The sequence below is a fragment of the Callorhinus ursinus genome, unplaced genomic scaffold (genome assembly GCF_003265705.2).
Source record: "Callorhinus ursinus isolate GAN/ISIS: 27379988/994484 unplaced genomic scaffold, GSC_fseal_2.0 scaffold5, whole genome shotgun sequence".
NCBI lineage: Eukaryota > Metazoa > Chordata > Mammalia > Carnivora > Otariidae > Callorhinus > Callorhinus ursinus.
The window spans coordinates 31,248,067-31,268,162 of record NW_027397067.1 but is presented as its reverse complement, the minus strand read 5'-3'; the positions used below and the strand labels follow the sequence as shown (position 1 = coordinate 31,268,162).

General features: G+C 35.8%; 1 protein-coding gene and 1 pseudogene across 1 annotated transcript in view; one reads left to right on the top strand and one right to left on the bottom strand.

The window, feature by feature from the left end:
• The window catches only part of LOC141372706 (small ribosomal subunit protein uS19-like), a 47,733-nt gene extending 29,889 nt beyond the window's left edge, over positions 1–17,844 (bottom strand). The window contains exons 1-2 of the mRNA XM_073892665.1: positions 17,467–17,844; positions 14,440–14,488 (exon numbers count right to left, since the gene is read on the bottom strand). Coding sequence (XP_073748766.1) covers positions 14,486–14,488; positions 17,467–17,844 — 381 coding nt within the window. The 3' untranslated portion in view covers positions 14,440–14,485. The remainder of the gene's footprint in view (positions 1–14,439; positions 14,489–17,466) is intronic.
• LOC112823689 (non-histone chromosomal protein HMG-17-like) overlaps positions 17,612–20,096 on the top strand; it is a 34,761-nt pseudogene continuing 32,276 nt past the window's right edge.

Below are 20,096 nucleotides of genomic sequence, written 5' to 3'. Positions count from 1 at the left end.
AATCCTTAAAATTTTTTGGTTCTCACTGTGTTTCCCACAGTTACCCATAATCGCAATGACACTGCATATTAAGGACTCCAAATTTCTTTTTCCTGCATTAACAGAAACAACCTCCACCCTCTGATTATTAGTCAGGTGCTCACAAAGTCATCATCAATCAAGTCATACAAGCGTATGAATTCTTTCAGGACACTGCCTTGGCTGACAGTCTTTTACTAAACTATTTGAAAAGAAGTGGGTATGATTTAAGAACCACAGAGACGGTCTTGTATATCCCAAATTAATTTTTTTAAAGATTTTTATTTATTTATTTGAGAGAGAGAGAGTGAGCGAGCACGAGCGGGTGGGGGAGAGGGAGAGGGAGAAGCAGGCTCCCTGCTGAGTAGGGCGCCCAATGCAGGGCTCGATCGAGGACCCTGAGATCATGACCTGAGCCAAAGGCTTAACCAACTGAGCCACCCAGGAACCCCCCAAATTAATTCTTAAGTGTTCCTGATTTTGTTTGAAATTTACCAGTTAAAACTTAGTTTATATTAACTACTGTATAAATTCTTCAAGAGACAAGTAATATTCCAACTGCTAATCATGTATACTTCATGTGAACAGAAGATCAAATAAATGTCTTGCTAAAAAGTAGAGGAAAAAAAATAAAATATGGATTCCTAGGAATGGATAAAGAAGGGGTTTTTGAAGGCTGGAATGTTAGAGAAGTTAATCTTCAGCTACTTCACAAATCTGTGACTGAACCCATTAACAAATATTCAGCAAAGAAAACCAGAAGGAAAAAAAAAATGATTCTACATCTGAGGTTTATTTTTTGTTTTTATTTGCAGTGGGGTGGTTGAGAGATATTTTCCTGATAGGCTAGAAAGTATGCCCATTCTCTTCAGGTAGCTGAGAGATCAAAGAAACGTCAAAGCAAAAAAGGAAAAAAAATGAAGGGGCTGTTGAAAAATCTCACAGCAACATTAGAACCTGAGGTACTTCTTGCTTCCAGGATATGTGGCACCTAAGGCCATCCTGTGCTGAGCCAAGATTAAGAATTCGTCACAACTCAAGATTCAATTTTCAGGTAACTGAGACTGAAAAAGACCTGTGACTTCACATTTTGCAACATGATCAGCCATTTCCAGCAACATGGCCAGTGTTCAGAATCTGAATCAAATCAAACTAGGTATGAAAACTGTCCAATAATTTAATACAAAAAGCCCCACAAGCTTTTTTCCCTATGGATTGCTAAAACATTCATTGGGAAATTTTAAATCACCAAATTCATCTCCTCTCTTCCAAAGTTCACATTGTAAATCTAGAGCCTTGCTAACTCATCGTGTTCCATAGAGTAATGATTTCATTATCACCTGGAACTTGCTAGAAATACAGAATATTGAGTCCCAGTCCACACCTACTATATCAGAATATACATTTTAAGACTAAAGTGCATTAGATTTGCATGAATTAAAATTTGAAACACATTAATTTAAAATCTTCTTTGAGAGGTTAACTAAGTCTTTGGGTACTTCCCTTGGAGAACACAGACACTGATTATTTATGCACAGTACACTGGCATAACTAACATGATCTCACTGACATGTTTAGTGAGCCCTCAAAATGTGTCTTTCTATTGACTGTGAATTTGAGTGAAAGGAGCAAAAGTAATCCAACATTCGCTTTGGTATTGAATGTTAATTATCCTTCCCCTTCTTTTCTTTTTTGAACTATCTTCTTTTTTTTTAAGATTTTATTTATTTCAGAGAGAGAGAGAGGAGGGAAAAAGAGAGAGAGTGTGTGCATACAAGCATGAGCAGGGAGAGGAGTAGAGGGAGAAGCAGAGTCTCCACTAAGCAGGGAGACCGATGGGTGGATCAATGTGGTGCTCTATCCCAGGACCCTGGGATCATAACCTGAGCCCAAGGCAGATGCTTAACTGACTGAGACACCCAGGCGTCCCCCCTTGAACTACCTTCTAATGATTACCAAAGTTTTAACATTCAAACACAATCCAGCCAATGATAAGGGAATTATATATTAAATTCCTTACCAATATATGAAATATTTTATAATTTTAATTATCATTCTAAAAGGCATAGCTAGTATCATTGATACTCAAAATACTGAGGTGTGAATAAGGTAGAATTTTGGATGTGAAATTTATCTTAAGTAGAATACATTGTTGCCAGCTTGCATTTCCACATTAAACTCCTCCCACAGCACATATCAAACATAACCAAAGCTAAAAGCAAAAAGTTTTTACACCAAAAATTCCTTTTAATTATGTTCACTTTTTTTGATTAATGGCATCACCACCCTTACCAGTCATTCTGAATAGTAAAGTCACATCTAGTTCTTTCTATCATTTATATCTAATCTGTAAGTTCTACTTCCTTTCCATTCCTTCTTCCAATACCCTAGTTCAGATCCATATCACATATCAAATGTACTATGGTAATAGCTTGTAACTGGAGATTTAGATCTTTAATCTCTACGTTTTTCCAAGTTACTCCACAATATCAATCCCCATTATTAAAATAAAGCACAAGTTATTTCTTGGGCCTCAAAAAAATTTTATCATATTCTACTATTTATATGGTAAAGTTTAAACTCCTTATCTTAGTGTTTAAGGCTCTTTACAATTATACATGTCCAGACTCATCTCTTGCCACTGTTTCCACGTATCCTATTGTCCAGCCACTTTGAACTTCTCAACATCTTTCAAAGCTCAAATATATTTTTATTCTTTTATCCGTAAGACTTTATCCTGTTCTTTCACCCTGGACTTTCCTTTCTTTCTTCAATCTATATGCCTATTAACATTTTCCCATTTTTTTCAAGACTGAGTTAAATGATGATGCCCTTATTTGTTTTGTTTTTTGTTTTATTCCCTCATTTATGTTAAATTTTGTCATTTTTGTACAATCTCACCCAATCAACTGTAAGGTCCTTGAGAAAAGTGTTACTAAGTAAATCTCTCCACTAAATAAGATATAACACAATCATACCCATTCAAAATATTTGTTAAATTGAACTGAATATTCAATTTGTTATACAGAAAGAAAATTTACAGCTTGTCAAAAGACAAAGGATACTCTAAAAAAGAATGTAGAGATCCTATAATTAGTATAAGAAAAAATGATCTTGGAGATACAGATTTATGGCTGAATTTGCTAAGGTGAATCTGACACAGGTCATACATTGTTTTTAAATTATTTTCTGTTGCACAGAAATAGTTCTATGTGATAAAACATATGGGGAAGACATTTAAAATAAACAGGAATACTACTGGAAAAGTAATACTGATTTCTTTTGATGAGAGATTTCCAGATACACCATACTTTATTTTTCTAATCCACATAATTCCTAGGAATCATACACCTATAATATAAGGAAATTACCATTAGAATATAGACCACAGAAAGTCAGTTTTGTTCACTAATGTATTCGATCCATCTAGTACAGTACCTGACACAGAATAGGTACTCAGTAAATATTTGTTATGTGACTGTACAAGTGAATGGATGAATGAATTAAAGATCATTTTTGTTCATTTCAGACTACTGAATCAGGAAGAACAAAATCAATTTTAAATACTAACAACATAGGGGTGTCTGGGTGGCTCAGTCTTAAGCGTCTGTCTTCGGCTCAGGTCATGGTCCCGGGGTCCTGGGTTCAAGCCCCGCATCGGGCTCCCTGCTCTGAGGAGAGCCTGCTTCTCCCTCTCCCACTCCCCCTGCTTGTGTTCCCTCTCTCACTGTGTCTCTCTCTGTCAAATAAATAAATAAAATCTTAAAAAAAAATACTAACAACATATATATGAAGTAACATATATAAAATTAAAGGAAAATGACGGAGTAAATGGTAGGAAGATTTGTATTGGACTTCTTTCTGATATGCTTATCCATTATTTATTTGAATCATAACAGGAAACTAATTGGTACTTGAGGAGGTGTTCACATTCTCCTAGCCTTAGAGGATCAATGGAATGAACTAGGAGGTCCTAGAGTTGTGTTTCTTAATTTTTCAACAATTGTTAGTGATGATGCCAGTACAAATATATTTAGCACCAACCAGCCGAAGTCAATTAGTCACCCCAATTCTCCACAAATCGGTAGACACTAATTAAAGTTTGCAGGCAAAAAAAATAAGTCATCATTTTAGTCAATTAAATCTTTCAAGTCAATCAAGGTGTCTTTTTGTTATTATTCTCTGTTCTTTCAGTTTGTTTTCCTACGTGTTTTAGTACAGAATTTGTGGGATTACTTTTCTGATGATATGATAACTGTATTTTTATGTTTTCATAAATAAAACAAAGGAAGTTGATTTTTTTTAATTCAGACTGGATATTACAAGCATACACGGAATCTACTGATTCTTTTATATCAACTTTATATTTGTTATTTCTATGTATCCTAACAACGACAATAACAATAAACAGCACCCACATTCACACTGCGCCAACCTCATGTGTAGTGTTTGAGGTGTGTAACCTCATTCAACCCTTTCAAAATAAAGAATCAGAACAAATGGCATGTCCATTTTAACCTACACAAAATTAGATTTAGTGAAGTTGATCTATTATACAATGTTAAACAACTGTCCAAGATGGCAAATAGCTGAGCTGAATATCAGACCTCAAAGACACAATCATCACTGTATATACTACATGTCTTCTTTCACTTTTCCAGATTCTATTGCCCAAAGGATACACAGATAATTTTCCTGTAAGTAATGAAAAGATTGCTTCTGTTCTAAAACATTTATACCTTTTAATTTGTGATAAATGAACTAGCCATTTAAACAGATTAACATTATACATGAAGTATGATGCAGGTTTTAAGTCCAAAATATATATTGTATACAGTTTTCTTGGGTCAAGGAGAAATTCTAGTATTTTACTTTGAGCCAGAAATGATAATTATATTCAATCAAATTTTGCATGGGGATAGTTAAATATATTTCCATTTAGATCTGTTAATATGAAGAATCTGATCAATAGATTTCCTAGTATTGATCCATTCTTGCATTCATAATATGAACCCCACAGTCATGCTGGATTAAATACAGCTGGAAGTCATTTGCTGATAATTTACTTGCTATTTTTGCATCTATATTCATAATTGAGATCGGTATTTTCTTTCTATATTCTCTTTGTTAGGTTCTATTACCAGCATTACAGGGTAGCTTTTCTTCTTTCTCTATGTCCCAGAAACACTTAAATAGGCTGAAAATTAACTGTTCCTTGAGGATTTGGAAAAAGTAACTCATAAAATAATCCGAATCCACTCTTTAGGTGATAAAGCAACATTCTCATCTACTTCAGCTTTCTCAAGTTTCCATATCGACTTTGTCAACTTCATTAATTTCCTGATGATTCATTTATTTCCTAAAAAGAACCCTGAAATTAATAAGATTTTTACAGAATACGTTTATTTTCATAGTTCTTCTGTACTTACTTCTAAGGACTGTCTTCTGTGACTACCTGAAATAGTTTAAATATCTTTCCCACAGTTGATAGTCCCCCACAAATGAATCACACCTTTCAAAAAGCAAAATAAGCAGAACTTCTACATTTCTTCGCATCTCTGTCACTATGGTGTTGACACTAGATTTCATCTCTGCCACTGAAAGTTCCCATAGGATTCTTGTGTTTAGAACTTAGTTGCATGATAATCCAGGTTAGAAATGGAAATTCCATTTTACTAGATTTTATGGACTGAATGTTTCTATCCCCTTCCCCAAAATTCATATGTTGAAGCCATGACCCCCCCAATATGATTGTATTTAGAGATGGGGCCCCTAATAAAAATAATTAAGGTTGAACGAGGTCATAATTCTAAGACCCTAATCTAACAGGATTAATATTTTTATAAGAATTTTTATCAGAAAATTTGTTAATGCACACCCCAGCACAAAGAAGAGGAGGTCATTTGAGCACCCTGAACACACAGGGAGGTTTCTATCAGCAAGCAAGGAAGAGATCCTCACCAAAACTCAACCATGATGACACCAGAACATGACCATACTGACACACTGATCTTAGAATTCCCCAACCTCCAAAACTGTGAGAAATCAATTTCTGTTATTTAATCTACCCAATCAGTGGTATTATGTATTAGAAGCCCAAGCAGACTAATATACTAGAGTAAAAAGCAGAGTAGCCAACAGTAGCTTCAGGAAGCTTCTACACCAAAGAGATAAAGCAATTCCTTCGGTCCCATTCTGTGTTTGGTTGTATTGCTGTGAGCAAGATATATCCCCTACTAAATTCTTCTCTACTTAAACAAGCTAGAGTGCCTTCTGCTGAGCAACTTACCTATATAACACAAACTCATTTTTATGTATTAAGATATTATCATTCCCAATTTCTACGTTCTTCTCATCAGAACTGCATATTTGATTTTCAAAGAGGCAGTATAGTTGGCTCTTGAACAACATTAGGGTTAGGGACACCAAACTCCCTGTGCAGTTAGAAATACACATATAAATTTTGATTACCCCAAAACAACTGCTAATAGCCTATTGTTGACCAGAAGCCCTACCAGTAGCATACAGTGGAGTAACACGTATTTTGTATGTTCTATGTATCATATACTATATACTCACAATAAAGATACAGAAAAAAAATTAAGAAAATCCTAAGAAAGAGAAAATACATTTACAATATTGTACTATAAAAAATCAACATGTAGGGGGGCGCCTGGGTGGCTCAGTCAGTTAAGCGTCTGCCTTCAGCTCAGGTCATGATCCCAGGGTCCTGGAATCAAGCCCCGCATCAGGCTCCCTGCTCAGCAGGGAGCTTGCTTCTCCCTCACCCTCTCCCTCTGTCACTCCCCCTGCTGTGCTCTCTCGCTCTCTGTCAGATAAACAAAATCTTAAAAAAAAAAAATCAACATGTAAATGGACCCATGCAATTCAAACCCATATTGTTGAAGAGTCAAGTGTACTTGGAAGAGCAACACTTTAAGTATACTTATTGTGGTATATCTCTCAAAGATGTCCACACACTAATCTCCAGAACCTGTGAATACATTATGCAATATGACAAAGAGGAAATTAAGGTTGCAAATAAAATTCATTGCCTTTAAAATAAGAAGATCATACTAGATTATTTGGGTGGGCCAAATCTAATCAGGAGGGCCATTATAAGTGAAAGAGGCAGAACAGTATCAGAATAATGCTGTTTGAGACTCAGCCAGCCACTGCTGGCTCTGGAGATGGAAGGGGGCCAAGTACCAAGGTAGGCAGCAGCCTCTAGAAGCTGGAAAGACAAGAAAATGAATTGTCCCCGAAATCCTCCAGAAGAAACGCAGCTCTACTGACACCTTGATGCTAGCCCAATGGGACCCATTTTAGATTTCTGACTTCCTGAACAACAAGATTGTAAATTCGTATTGTTGATAATGCCAAGTTTGTGGAATTAGAGATAAAAGTGATCAAACTATAACCTCACCACTTGTAAACTATGTACTCTTACACCACAAGAAACTTAATTTTTCTTAAGGCTTTGGTTTCTCATCTATATATGATATAATAATGTCATAATAATCTATAAAATTGTGTAATAACTGCCCCATAGGGCAGTTGTGAGGATTAATTTACATGAGCCATGATATGTACTTGGCAAATAGTTAACATATAATGCCCCTTGAAAAAAAATTTACAAGAATTAACTTTCTGGGTGCCTGGGTGGCTCAGTTGGTTAAGCGACTGCCTTCAGCTCAGGTCATGATCCTGGAGTCCCAGGATGGAGTCCCACATCGGGCTCCCTGCTCAGCAGGGAGTCTGCTTCTCCCTCTGCCCCTCCCCCCTCTCATGTGCTCTCTCTCTCTCTCTCATTCTCTCTCTCAAATAAATAAAAAAAAAAATTAACTTTCTATTCATCCATTTTATTTTCATAATTTCCTTTTGTATCATTCTTTAGCTTTCCCTAGTTTTATTTTTTATATACTGTCGGCTAATTCCTTGGACTATTGATTAGGTACTTTACCTTCTTTCTTATTTACTAATGAAAGCTTTTAAAGTTATTGCCTTTCTTCTAAGTATAGCCTTGGCTGTATCATGTAAGTTTTGGAAAATAGTGTTCTCATTGTATTTAATTGTTTTGAAGTTGTTTTAATTTCTACTTCTACTCCAAAATTGTTTAGAATAGTTTTGTATTGTTTTTAACTTAAGAATGGTTGTAATTTGTTGCTATTATTATTAATAATGCTTAAACCTTCAACAATAATTACCATCTGTATGGCACACAAATCAGATAATGTGTCCTGTATAATTTGACTTTTTGTATTTATAGGATTTGCTTGAGATCTTGTTAAATGGATACTCAATCTTCTTTGTTTCCACAATAATTACACTTTTTAGTAGATAATTCATAATTCTGCAAACCTACTTATAAATTTATATTTGCTTTTTCTGATAAAGGCTCAAATTTTTAATATATTAAAATTGTCTCGATTATTTTTCTTTAGATTCCTAGAAGTTATTTCTCTATATATTGTTTTTCTCTGCTATTTACTATTAAAGCATGTCATCTCATCATTAAGGTCTATATTTTTTTTCTATTTAAAATTTATTTCTTTTCCCTTCCAGGACTTTAAATGTGAAGACAATTTTGCCTTAAATGAACGCTGATTTTTTTTTATTTGAACTTGCCATTTCAACATTTGCCCATTCTTTATTTTTATTTTTTGCTTATTTTGTCTTATGTATATTTATTATAAACAACATATACTGGAATTTTATTACCTTTACTAAAGCTGAGTCTTGTCAACATAATAGTTTAAGCATTTAAATGTTTAAGAGAATTTTAATACTTTAACATTTTTGTTTTGATATACACACATATTATTCTGCTTTAATTATATATTCCACATCACAGTGGTGTTAATTTTATGGCTGGTTACTTTTTTAAAAGTTGTTAAAACATCACTGAGGCTATGTATATCAATGTGACTTAGATAAGCCTGAAGGCCAACTATGTCAACATGATTTAGTGATTTGTTCTAAAAAAATCTGGTCCATGAAAGATAAAGCTATAACCCACTATATAACTTTACTATTTCATTCAGGAAATGCCCCTGATCAATTTATCAGAGACATAATCTGGTCATCTGGACAAACATTTTGTTTATCTGTCAAGACTCAGTTCAAGACCCCTGCTTTGTTGTGTCCACTCCTAAACTATGATATCATGAATTTAGCTCTATCTCCATCAGATTCCCACTGTGAAAGATCTGCCTTAAGTCATTTGATTCTACATTCAAAGTCTATAAATCTCCCACCTTAGATTCCCACTTTTGAAATAGTAGTAAGACTTCGCAGTATTATCCCTTATTGTAGAAAATTCTAATAAATTTAACTTTATTAACAAACCTAGAGATAGTCTGAAACATTAAATAGTATTGGAATCTAAATAAAGTGCCAACTCTTTTTTATGATAAGGAATTTAACACTCTAATTTTCCCCTGCTCATGCCTTCATTACTACACTTTCTAATGTAATATGATTTACACCAAGGTCATTGCAATTAATTTTACATTTCATATATTCTCTTGAACAATGATACAGATTTAATTTCTAACAGTTGTTACATCTCTATACCTGAATTTTCTAATTATGGAAGTTTGATTTGGAATTCTTTCATAATTAGTTGGAATATTACTGAATTGCGTACCAAAAACTTTTAAAAACTTTTCAAAGTAACCTGTAAGTGAATCTCTTATATATTTGAATACTTGTTCTATTTCTAAGGAAATTTATCAGGATAAAAATTATCTCAAATTTCCATAAACATTCTCCTTTGACTTCTGGTATTTAGTGTTAGAATTTGGGGACTAGACTACATCTACAGATAGTCTGTTTCTTTTTCTTTTTGTATGTGTTCTTATAGATTTTTCCCCATGTGCATAGTTGCCTTTTTTTCTGAAATAGAGATTTTTTTTTTTTTTTTAAGAGAGCAGCTGAAGCATTTTTTTTAAGATTTTATTTATTTGACGGGGGGGGAGAGCCCACAAACAGAGGGAGCGGCCGGGAGAGGGAGAAGCAGACTCCCCACAGAGCAAGGAGCCTGACGTGGAGCTTAATCCCAGGACCCTGGGATCATGACCTGAGCTGAAGGCAGACGCTTAACTGACTGAGTCACCCAGGTGCCCCGAGGTTACTTTTTTTAAAAAGTTTTACCTGAAGTGGGTGGTAAAGTTTTTCCGGAAGGCTACTTCATTCTGTGTATATTTGTAGTTTTTTTTCCTGAAGAAATACAAAAATTCTCCAACAATAATTTAATCTAGTTATTATTGTTTTCCTCTCCTACTGAAATAACTGTAATTCTATTCTCTGTCATTCCTTTTTAGTTTCCTTACCTCCTGCTATGTAGGAAAGTATCTACAGTCTACCTTCTAGATCATTAAATTGATCTCTTCTTTGGGAATCCTGTTCTTTAATTTTTCGAACAAAATGTTAATTCAGACATTGGGTATTTTGTTTCTTTGGTTACTTCTTTATCTTCTCCCTTTTTTACCTTACCCTGTTCAATCCTGATGGTTTTCCATATCACGGATGTCACAGAGCTTTCAGAAGTAATTTTTATGGTTTCTATAAGAGCAACTCATTTGCAGGGGTATTGTCTTTTTCTGAATCTTCATTTTGATATTTTCCTTCCTTTGTTCTCCATTATCTTCTCATTATTAAGCTTGGTAGGAGTTACCTAGAGTTAGTGTTTACCAAGAGATCTGCTGTTGTTTTGCTTTGACAATGCTTAAGGCTTGCGTGCTGGCTAAATCCTCATTTTGGACTGACGGTTAAAGAGCAGGTTTACATACAGAAGTCTTAGTCTATTACCAATTTTCAACAAATATTCAGCATTGAGCACATCTTCTTTACTTTTTGTGCTATATAAAAATTTGGCAATATAGGAACACCTGGATGGCTCAGTTGGTTAAGGCCTGCCTTCAGCTCAGGTCATGATCCTAGGATCCTGGGATCAAGTCCCACATTGGGCTCCTTGCTCAGTAGGGAGACTGCTTCTCCCTCTGCCTGCCTCTCTTCCTGCTTGTGCTCTCCCCCTCTGTGACAAATAAATAAAATCCTTAAAAAAAATTTAGCAATATAGTAAACCACGAAGAAATCTTTAAAAAGCAAACAGGCTCCCAAGGAAACAAATTCTATTGAAATACAGAGAGCAGTCTACTTTAAAAAATAAAATATACATTATATTCCAGTATATGTGCTTCATTAGTCATTAATGCCAGATCTATCGGAAGGTTTCATAATGACCATAAATCTAAAGTATTAATAAGAATAAAATATATTTTAAGATACCTGAAGCCACTGAAACATGATATCAAGACATTAATAACCTCTACTGGGGAGAAAGTCACAAGTCCTACTAATATAACTGTGGTTTATGCCTACAGCCAAACTTAAAAAGAATGCTGTATTTCTGTGATAGATTAACGAAAATAAAGATTTACTTTTTCCTATCCAATTTTATAGATCTCCTGAATTTGGAGCTCATGGTAGGGCACCTGCTCTAGGGCTCCAGTTTTGCTCTTACCCATCATAGCTTACTTATGGGGATTTGGATCCCTAGAAGTTGTGAGAGGGAAAAAGACTGCACTCCGCCCTTTTCCAAAAGCCATTTTTTTGAAGTAGAGAGACAGTACTCAGGTTTTTTTGCTTGGCACAGATCCTGTCTCCAAAGACAATTAGAAGACAATTAGAAGACAAACAGAACATATTTCTATTCTCCATCAAGTGATAAGGGCTGCTGCTGGATTTCTTGAAGTATAACATACATAGGTTACCTACCAATGGTTCATTATCAAAGATTTCCACCATCAGTTCCCTCAGCTCTTTTTCTGTAGAACAATTTTGACATTTTTGTAGGTAATTTGAAGGTGATTACTACATCATGGTTACTATCGAGATCCCAAATTCAACTAAAGATATATCAAAATATTTTAATTTTACACACAAAGCATGTACCCAACTAAAACATAACTTTCAAAGGATTGCTTGGTTTTTTGGAACACCATTCCCAATCTGTATTATATTACTGCTTCATAAGAAAAATTAAATAATTTCCATGAATAAAATGGATCAGAGCTATTCTTGAGTATGGAATCCTGAGAATAGCTTTTTTTCCAAAGAGGTTCAATTTTTTTTATTTGTTGGAAATACCTTAGGTCAAAATACACATTTGTAAACCTGAATTATCTTTTAATACATATGCACATGCATGCACAAACTGACATAAGCTCTAATATTGTAAACTATTCCATGGTTTTTGGAAACCTCAACTTTATGAATGAGTACATTTTTTTAGTCACACATCCTGGATGAACAGATAGACAATCGATATAGTTATGTTTTTCAGTCTTTCTTCTCATTCTTGTTCCTATGACATTACCAAATAACGAGTTAGTGTTAAGGAGGAAAAAGCCCCTCTGGGATTTTTTTTATAATTGTTACCTTAAAATAATGTGTCATCTAAACTGCTGCATGGCCATCAACTAAAGAAACTATCTCAGTTTCTGCCTCATTATAATGACAATCTAGGCTTGTTGATCTCTTGTCCAGCTCTGCACAGAACCAAAGAGCACAGGACTAACAACAAGTAACCATAGAAACCAAACTCCATGTGTTTGCACAGAATGGAAGAGGTTACACTGCTGTAGAATTTCATTTAAATGAAATTTTCTGATTGTTTTATGAGTTTAGATTCTCTGGAAAAACAAAATATTTCTCAAGTCAATAGTTTATCTGTCAAGTGCAGGAACTGTGCTATCAGGGAAAATGATGGAATTCCATTAAAACAAATATTTTCAAGATTTTACAAAAAAGAAATAGGGCAAGCTATCCCAGTTGAAAATACTTGGTAAGGAGTAAAGAAAAGGCTCTCTACTTGCTATAGAGCTGGAGATGATAATCCTAAGAAAAGGACAGCTATTCTAAGATGAAGGAAATTTTAAACTCCATTATCAGATTGCCTCATGAATGACTTTGCCGCTACTTTTCAAAAGGAACTAGTGACTAAACAAAACCCACAGAAGGAATTTTTGGGTATGAAATTTAGAAATAAAACATTGCCTTGTTCTTTGTATATAAATGTATCAAAATGGTATCTGCAAAATTAAAACAAATAAGTTCAGCTGAATATAAGAGAAAAATTTTGTGAAGCAAAAATATTTCTCCAAATGATTTTTTAATAGAGTTTTAACAGTTAAAGCTAAGAAGGGTAGTTATTAAGGAATATTATTGGTAATTTGTAGATTCCCACATATTTCTATATCTAGATCTTCTTTTTAATTTATTTTTTAAAAATATCTAATGAAGAAGTTGCTAAATATCTCTTTCCCCTCAAATTTTTTGCTCTAAATTTCCATTTTCTTTTGATTCTTTTGGGCACATTTGGCCTATACATAAATATTTCCCCATTGACATTTTTTGGTTGTTATAATCATCTTTGACAAAGAAGGTACTATACTAAAATTACCTCTCATTTCCCACACTGAGAAATACCTCAGATTAAAAGTTTGAGATATGTATTTGACAACCGTGCAACAGCTAAGAATAGAAATAAAGAGATCCATGAGGGCCTTCCGACTACCACAATGCCTCAGTTATGATAACAACCAGGCACTACCTACCCCAGGGCTTACCAAGTTATGACTTTCCCAAATAAATACTCTTAGAAAAATTGTTCGTATAGGTTTGGCTGTGAGATACAGCTAAGTGGCTCTGATTACTGCATTTGACTTCCTGATATGTACTTTGAAGATCACATAGTTCTTACCAATCACTCAGGTTCCAAGAGATAGTTTCATTACTCAAAGCCAACTGAGATAATCAAATATCTTTGGAAAACTTGCTCTATTTCTGACACTGTTGAAGAGATGTAGAAGATTAAAGTTCTCATCCCCAAGGATCTTAAAGTGTAGCTGGCTTACTGCCATGCAAAAGTGAAGAGTACGACCATGCAAGTAGGACAGAGGAAGCATGAGATGGGAATTCAGAACAGGAAATATCAGTGTAGGATAGAAAAAACCAGAACACTTGAAGAAAGTGGGCCTTGAAATGTGTTTTGTTTTGTTTTGTTTTTTAGAGAGGACGGGGGGAGAGAGAGAGAGGAGGGGTAAGGAGGGGCAGCTAGAGAGAGAGAATCTTAAGCAGGCTCCATGCGTGGTGCAAGCTGGACGCAGGACTCCATCTCACAAGCCTGAGAACATGACCTGAGCCGAAATCAAGAGTCAGACACTTAACTGACTGAGCCACCCAGGCGCCCCTTGGGAAATGTGTTTTAATGGATAGGTAAGATTTCAAGAGGAAAAGTATGTATCATTTCCTAATATTCAAATTAAGATGTGATTTTAAAAGTATGGCTATTAAAAAGTAGGGTATGTAAAAGAGCACATAAATTCAAAGTGAGCAGTAGTGAATTTGAATTACCTCCATGCCTGTGATATTTTACAGATGATCTAGGAAACTTGGGATTTCACTGAAAAAGAAACAGATGTTAAAATAATTATTTTTGTTATGTTGGATGTTTTAAAAATGCTAGCATAACAGTTGAATACTTTAATATTTAGTGCCCAGATTTGTTTTCAAAAGCAAGACAATGAGAAAAAGAAGTAAACATGTTGGGAAAAGTATAATTATACATTGCGCTTTTTTGCTGATGCTATTTTTATAAATCTTAAATTAGAAGGCCAGTTAAGTTTTTAATGCATCTTTTAGTTTTAACCACCAAAAGTACAAAGCTGTTAATTTAAGCATCTTTGTTACCTTACAACTCTTGCAATAAATCAAAGAGACCTAAATTAGACACTATTGTATTTGTAAAATAACATGGTAGCAGATTTCACAACAATTTTCATGGAATTCTTATTAAAACTCAGAATATTTTAACTCATTTAACTCTTAAGAAGACTTTAAGAAATAAATCACCCCCTTTAATATACATAATGCTTTCTGAAATATGCTTTATTGGAAAGTAGATTAAAAATTCATAATTAATAAGTCATAATTATCCCTTAAATTTAGTCATCATTTTTCTTCATTCTTACAAAGTTGCAACCTCCATTTGACTGAATTGACAGTTCCCATCACCAAAATTATCAGCTCCAGGAATTAACAGAATATTGGCACTGGGGATGAAGAATTGGTGTAATTGTTGAGGTAACCCACCATTTACATTCTAAATATAGATGAAAACATAGTTTTGGATTTGGATATGAATAGGGGCATTTATTGAAGCCTGTGTCATTTTCAGATGTATTTTTTAGTTCAGTTGCGAACAATATAATTGACATAACTTGGGATAATCCCTAGTGTCTTTCTGGAGCCTTTTATTCATCAGCAACATGTGTTCTTCTAAGAACTGGTGTGGAGCAAACAAGATAACAAATGTATGGAAGAGCTCTGAGGTAGGAGCTTCGTTGTAGAAACAATGCATCTGCCACTTTTTGTTTCCCCCATTTCCATTATACTCTCCTACACTTGGCAAATTCCTCCACTTTTATTTAAAAGGATGAAAAACTTTAAATTTACAGTTTCAGTAATTCTAAATCTGGATTCCCATCCCTGACACACATTATTCCTGTTCTTTAGGTACCTTTTTGCTAAGTGTTAAACTAGTGGTACAGGGACGCCTGGGTGGCTCAGTCGGTTAAGAGTCTGCCTTCAGCTCAGGTCATGATCCCAGGGTCCTGGGATCAAGCTCCCTGCTCAGCAGGAAGCCTGCTTCTCCCTCTCCCACTCCCCCTGCTTGTGTTCTCTCTCTTGCTATCTCTCTCTCTGTGTCAAATAAATAAATAAAATCTTAAAAAAAAAATAGAATAAAATAGTGGTACAAACACCACATAGTAATCCATGTGCTTTGTGTTTTGGGTTAAGCACATATAAAAATGTGTATGTACATGCTTATATTAAAATATAGCAATAAAGTAAATCACTAAATAATAAATATTTAAATTAAAATATGGCATAAAAAGAGGACAACTGATCCAAATGCTAGGAAAAAAGATTTTTTTAAATGTTTCTTTCACAACATTGGTTTATATTCATTGATAAGCTGCCTTTGATGCTTAATCTGAATTCATATAACCATATTATGTTGAATTACAAATCACCTCAGTTTGGGAACTCAAATTTCAAAAACTATACGTAATCCAAATTATGATAATTTCTGAACAAATTTCAAAAGCTGTATGTAATCCAAATTTTATGATAATTCTAAATAAAATAATCTAAAGAAATCACGAAAATCATGTTATAGATGCTCTATTACTAGCATGCAAGGGGAAACTTTTTAAATATGAAAACTTAAAAAAAATTTCTACTTCCAACCATGATAGAACTTGCCTTGCTACTGGACTTGCCTTCTAAAAGCACTGGAAAAGCACAGAACAACTCTTTTCAAATGTTGGGAAAACACACAATGCATGGCTGTGATCCTTAAGAAAAAAAGGAAGAAAACACTAAAATCTCCCATTTTTCATAGGCGGACATTTACCAAACTCAGAGCAGAGAGAATGACCTAAGCAAGTATAGCAATCTTATTAGAGTAGGGAGACGGGAGTCTCCATTTTAGCCACCTGTACTGAGCAGCTTAGAAACAGCTAACATCCCGACGGAAAAACTGGAATATTTGATTCATTTCTCTGTGCCACCCTTCTGTCTGGGATCTTCATGTTCCTCAAATCCAGGTGCTCTAGCAGAACCAAACTTTAATTTTTGTCTCTTTCAGATCTGAGAAGTTATTTAAAGTTCTGCTAACTTCTATACCTTTTAGGAACTTCTGTGCCAACTTTGTCTCTCTCCTCTCTCACCAAGAATAAGCAACTGTCCCCTAGTGCATACCAGGTAAAAGAGAAAGCAACCTGCAGAATGTTGAGGCCCAACTCAATTGGTTTCCCCACTCTTTGGAAACTTGGCCTCCCGTTATGCCTTAATTCTCATTTTCCTAGTAATAGATAATAATTTTATACAATTAAGACTGTCTCCTAAATACATTAGTAACATGTGACAAGAAAAATCCTCAGGGTGGCCAATTATTCTCAAATTTTAAAAATTTGAGGGGCTGGACCAAAAGAAGAGGAATATCAAGTTGGGGTCGAGATAACACATACAGTGAGAGTAATGACTTCGTCCTAAGTCTCTTCACTGAAGAGAAAGCATTTTAAGATTAAAGAAAAATCCTGTCCGGAAGACCCCAGAGAAGTCTTAATTTTCATTAGCGATTCATAAAGTTATTCACGCAGAAGTGTACACAACAGAGTACTGCACCTGTTTATTTTATTTTCACTTTTTGGTGTAGGATATCAGTTTTAAACGGGCACCTTCTGTACCAGCTTCATTAAACAAAATATGTTTTAAAAAAAAGTCTGCACCTTTCCTCTGCTGGAGGAGGATGACGCGGGAGGGGGAGGCCGGATGCGGCTTGCTTCAGGAATTTGAAGGTGATGGAGAACTCACCCAGGAGGCTGCCGAACATCTCAGACTTGATTTCCTCCCGGCTGAAAGTCGGCTGTAGACGCCCACCACGCTATCCACCAACTCGAGCGCAAAGATCACGTCCCTCAGCCGCCTCTTCACCACGTGGCGCATCTCCCTAGGTTGCGCCGCCTTCTTGGCTTTGCGCAGGCGCTCTGGTGGGGAGCGCGTCCGCCGCCTGGCGTGGTTCAGTCGCCGCCGCCTGGGGGCGGTACAGATGCAGCCGCTGCTCTTGGGCCGGTCCAGCAACCCACGGAGGTCGACCCGCGTGAGGTGAGCTTGCAGCCGGTTCACATCTTCGGCTTTGCTTCTGCCATCTTGTCGGGTTTGTGTTTTAAAAATGTTAGTTTTCCTATACATAAAGGAGGAACGTATATGAACGTATTCTCTCTATATATACTTTTAATCTTAACCAAGAATTTTTATATTCCAAAAGTCAGCTATGATGAATGCAACTCAAAAATAGTATAGCTCTATCCAATAGAAATATCACACAAGACACATTAATTTTCGAGTCCTTAGTAGCCATATTTTAAAGAGTAGAAAAGAAACAAGTGAAATTTGTTGTAATAATACATTTTTATTTAGGGGCACCTGGGTGGCTCAGTCGATTAAGCGTCTGTTTTCTGCTCAGGGTCATGATCCCAGGGTCGGAGGATCCAACCCCACATCCGGCTCCCTGGTCAGCCAGGAGTCTGCTTCTCCCTCTACCTATGCCCCTCTCATGTTCGCTCTCTCTCAAAATAAATAAAATCTTTAAAAAATAATGATAATATATCTTATTTAACCCAATATATCCAAAATAGTATCACTTACACAATATAAAATTATTGAGATATTATTAATGATGTATCTGTCGTGTTCTCCACAAAACAATAATGTCGATGCAATGAAAGTGAAATGTAGTCCCATTAAAGCAAAGAAGATTTTTTTAATTTTATTTTATTGTTGTTAGTCACCATTCATTACATCATTAGTTTTTGATGTAGTGTTCCATGATTCACTGTTTGCCTATAACACCCAGTGCTCCATGCAGTACCTGCCCTCTTTAATACCCATCACCGGGCTAACCCATCCCCCACCTCCTCCCCTCTAGAACCCTCAGTTTGTTTCTCGGAGTCCATAGTCTCTCATGGTTCATCTCCCCCTCTGATTTCCCCCCCTTAATTTTTCCCTTCCTACTATCTTTTTTTTTAACATAAAATGTGTAAAACTGATAAATCACAGACCTATACCTCTGAAACAAAGCAAAGAAGTATTAAAGGAAGAATGTTTTAGTGTGCTTCAGTTTTTCAATTGAAGTCAGAATTAAATAAAATTTAAAGTTCAGTTCCTCCAGTGCAGTACCCACATTTTTTAAAAAGATTTTATTTATTTGACAGAGAGAGGGCGCGCACAAGCAGGGGGAGCAGCAGAGGGAGAGGGAGAAGCAGGCTTCCCACTGAGCAGGGAGCCCAATGAGGGGGCTCAATCCCAGGACCCTGGGATCATGACCTGAGCTGACGGCAGACGTTCAACGGACTGAGTCACCCAGGAGCCCCATTACTCACATTTTAAATGCTGAACAGCTTCACGTGGTTAGGAGCTACCGTCCTGGATAGCACAGTTCTAAAACTCCCTTGATGATGGAAATTAGTGATTTTCTATTAATTCATCATGCCATTACTGGAGATGTGTCGGTCAAAGAAATGTCTCCCTCAACAGAGAGACACTGTTGAGAACCACTAGTCAAAATGAATTAATCAGTTATATCTCAGAAATTTTTTGTTAATTTTCAGAACAATAAAATAATTATAATGCTGCTGATCTTAAAATCAATTCTCTTGTTATTCTGCCAAATAACTGTACTTTCTTTTTTTTAAAAGCTTTTATTTATTTATTTGACAGAGAGAGAGAGAGCGAGAGAGGGAACACAAGCAGGGGGAGTGGGAGAAGGAGAAGCAGGCTTCCTGCTGAGCAGGCAGCCCGATGTGGGGCTCGATCCCAGAACCCTGGGATCATGACCTGAGCCGAAGGCAGATGCTTAATGACTGAGCCACCCAGGTGCCCCAAATATTATTTTATTTATTTATTTATTTATTTGAGAGAGAGAGAGCATGAGAGGGGGGAGGGTCAGAGGGAGAAGCAGACTCCCTGCTGAGCAGGGAGCCCGATGTGGGACTCGATCCTGGGACTCCAGGATCCTGACCTTAGCTGAAGGCAGTCGCTTAACCAACTGAGCCACCCAGGCGCCCTCCAAATAACAGTACTTTCAAAACCTTTGAGTATAAAATCCTGTTTTATTTAAAAACATTTATCCTTTATGCACTTTTACTTTCATATTCTCACTATACCAATTATTAAATTTCATCAAGACCCCAGAACATTGGCCATTTCATCTATTCTGGGTCATCAGCCTCCTAGTGACTGTATTTTTATCCCAGTCTGAACCAGACTCTGTGGTCCATCACTTTCAAGTACTCTCTACCCACAACCTACAACCGCTTTGTTATCTTGTCCTTCTGTTACACTGGATCTGTGTATCACCATGGGAAAATCACTCCATGCATTTGCTTTCTTGCTTTTATATGCATGCCATTAAGCACTGCTGGGAAGAATCATATCTCTGTGCC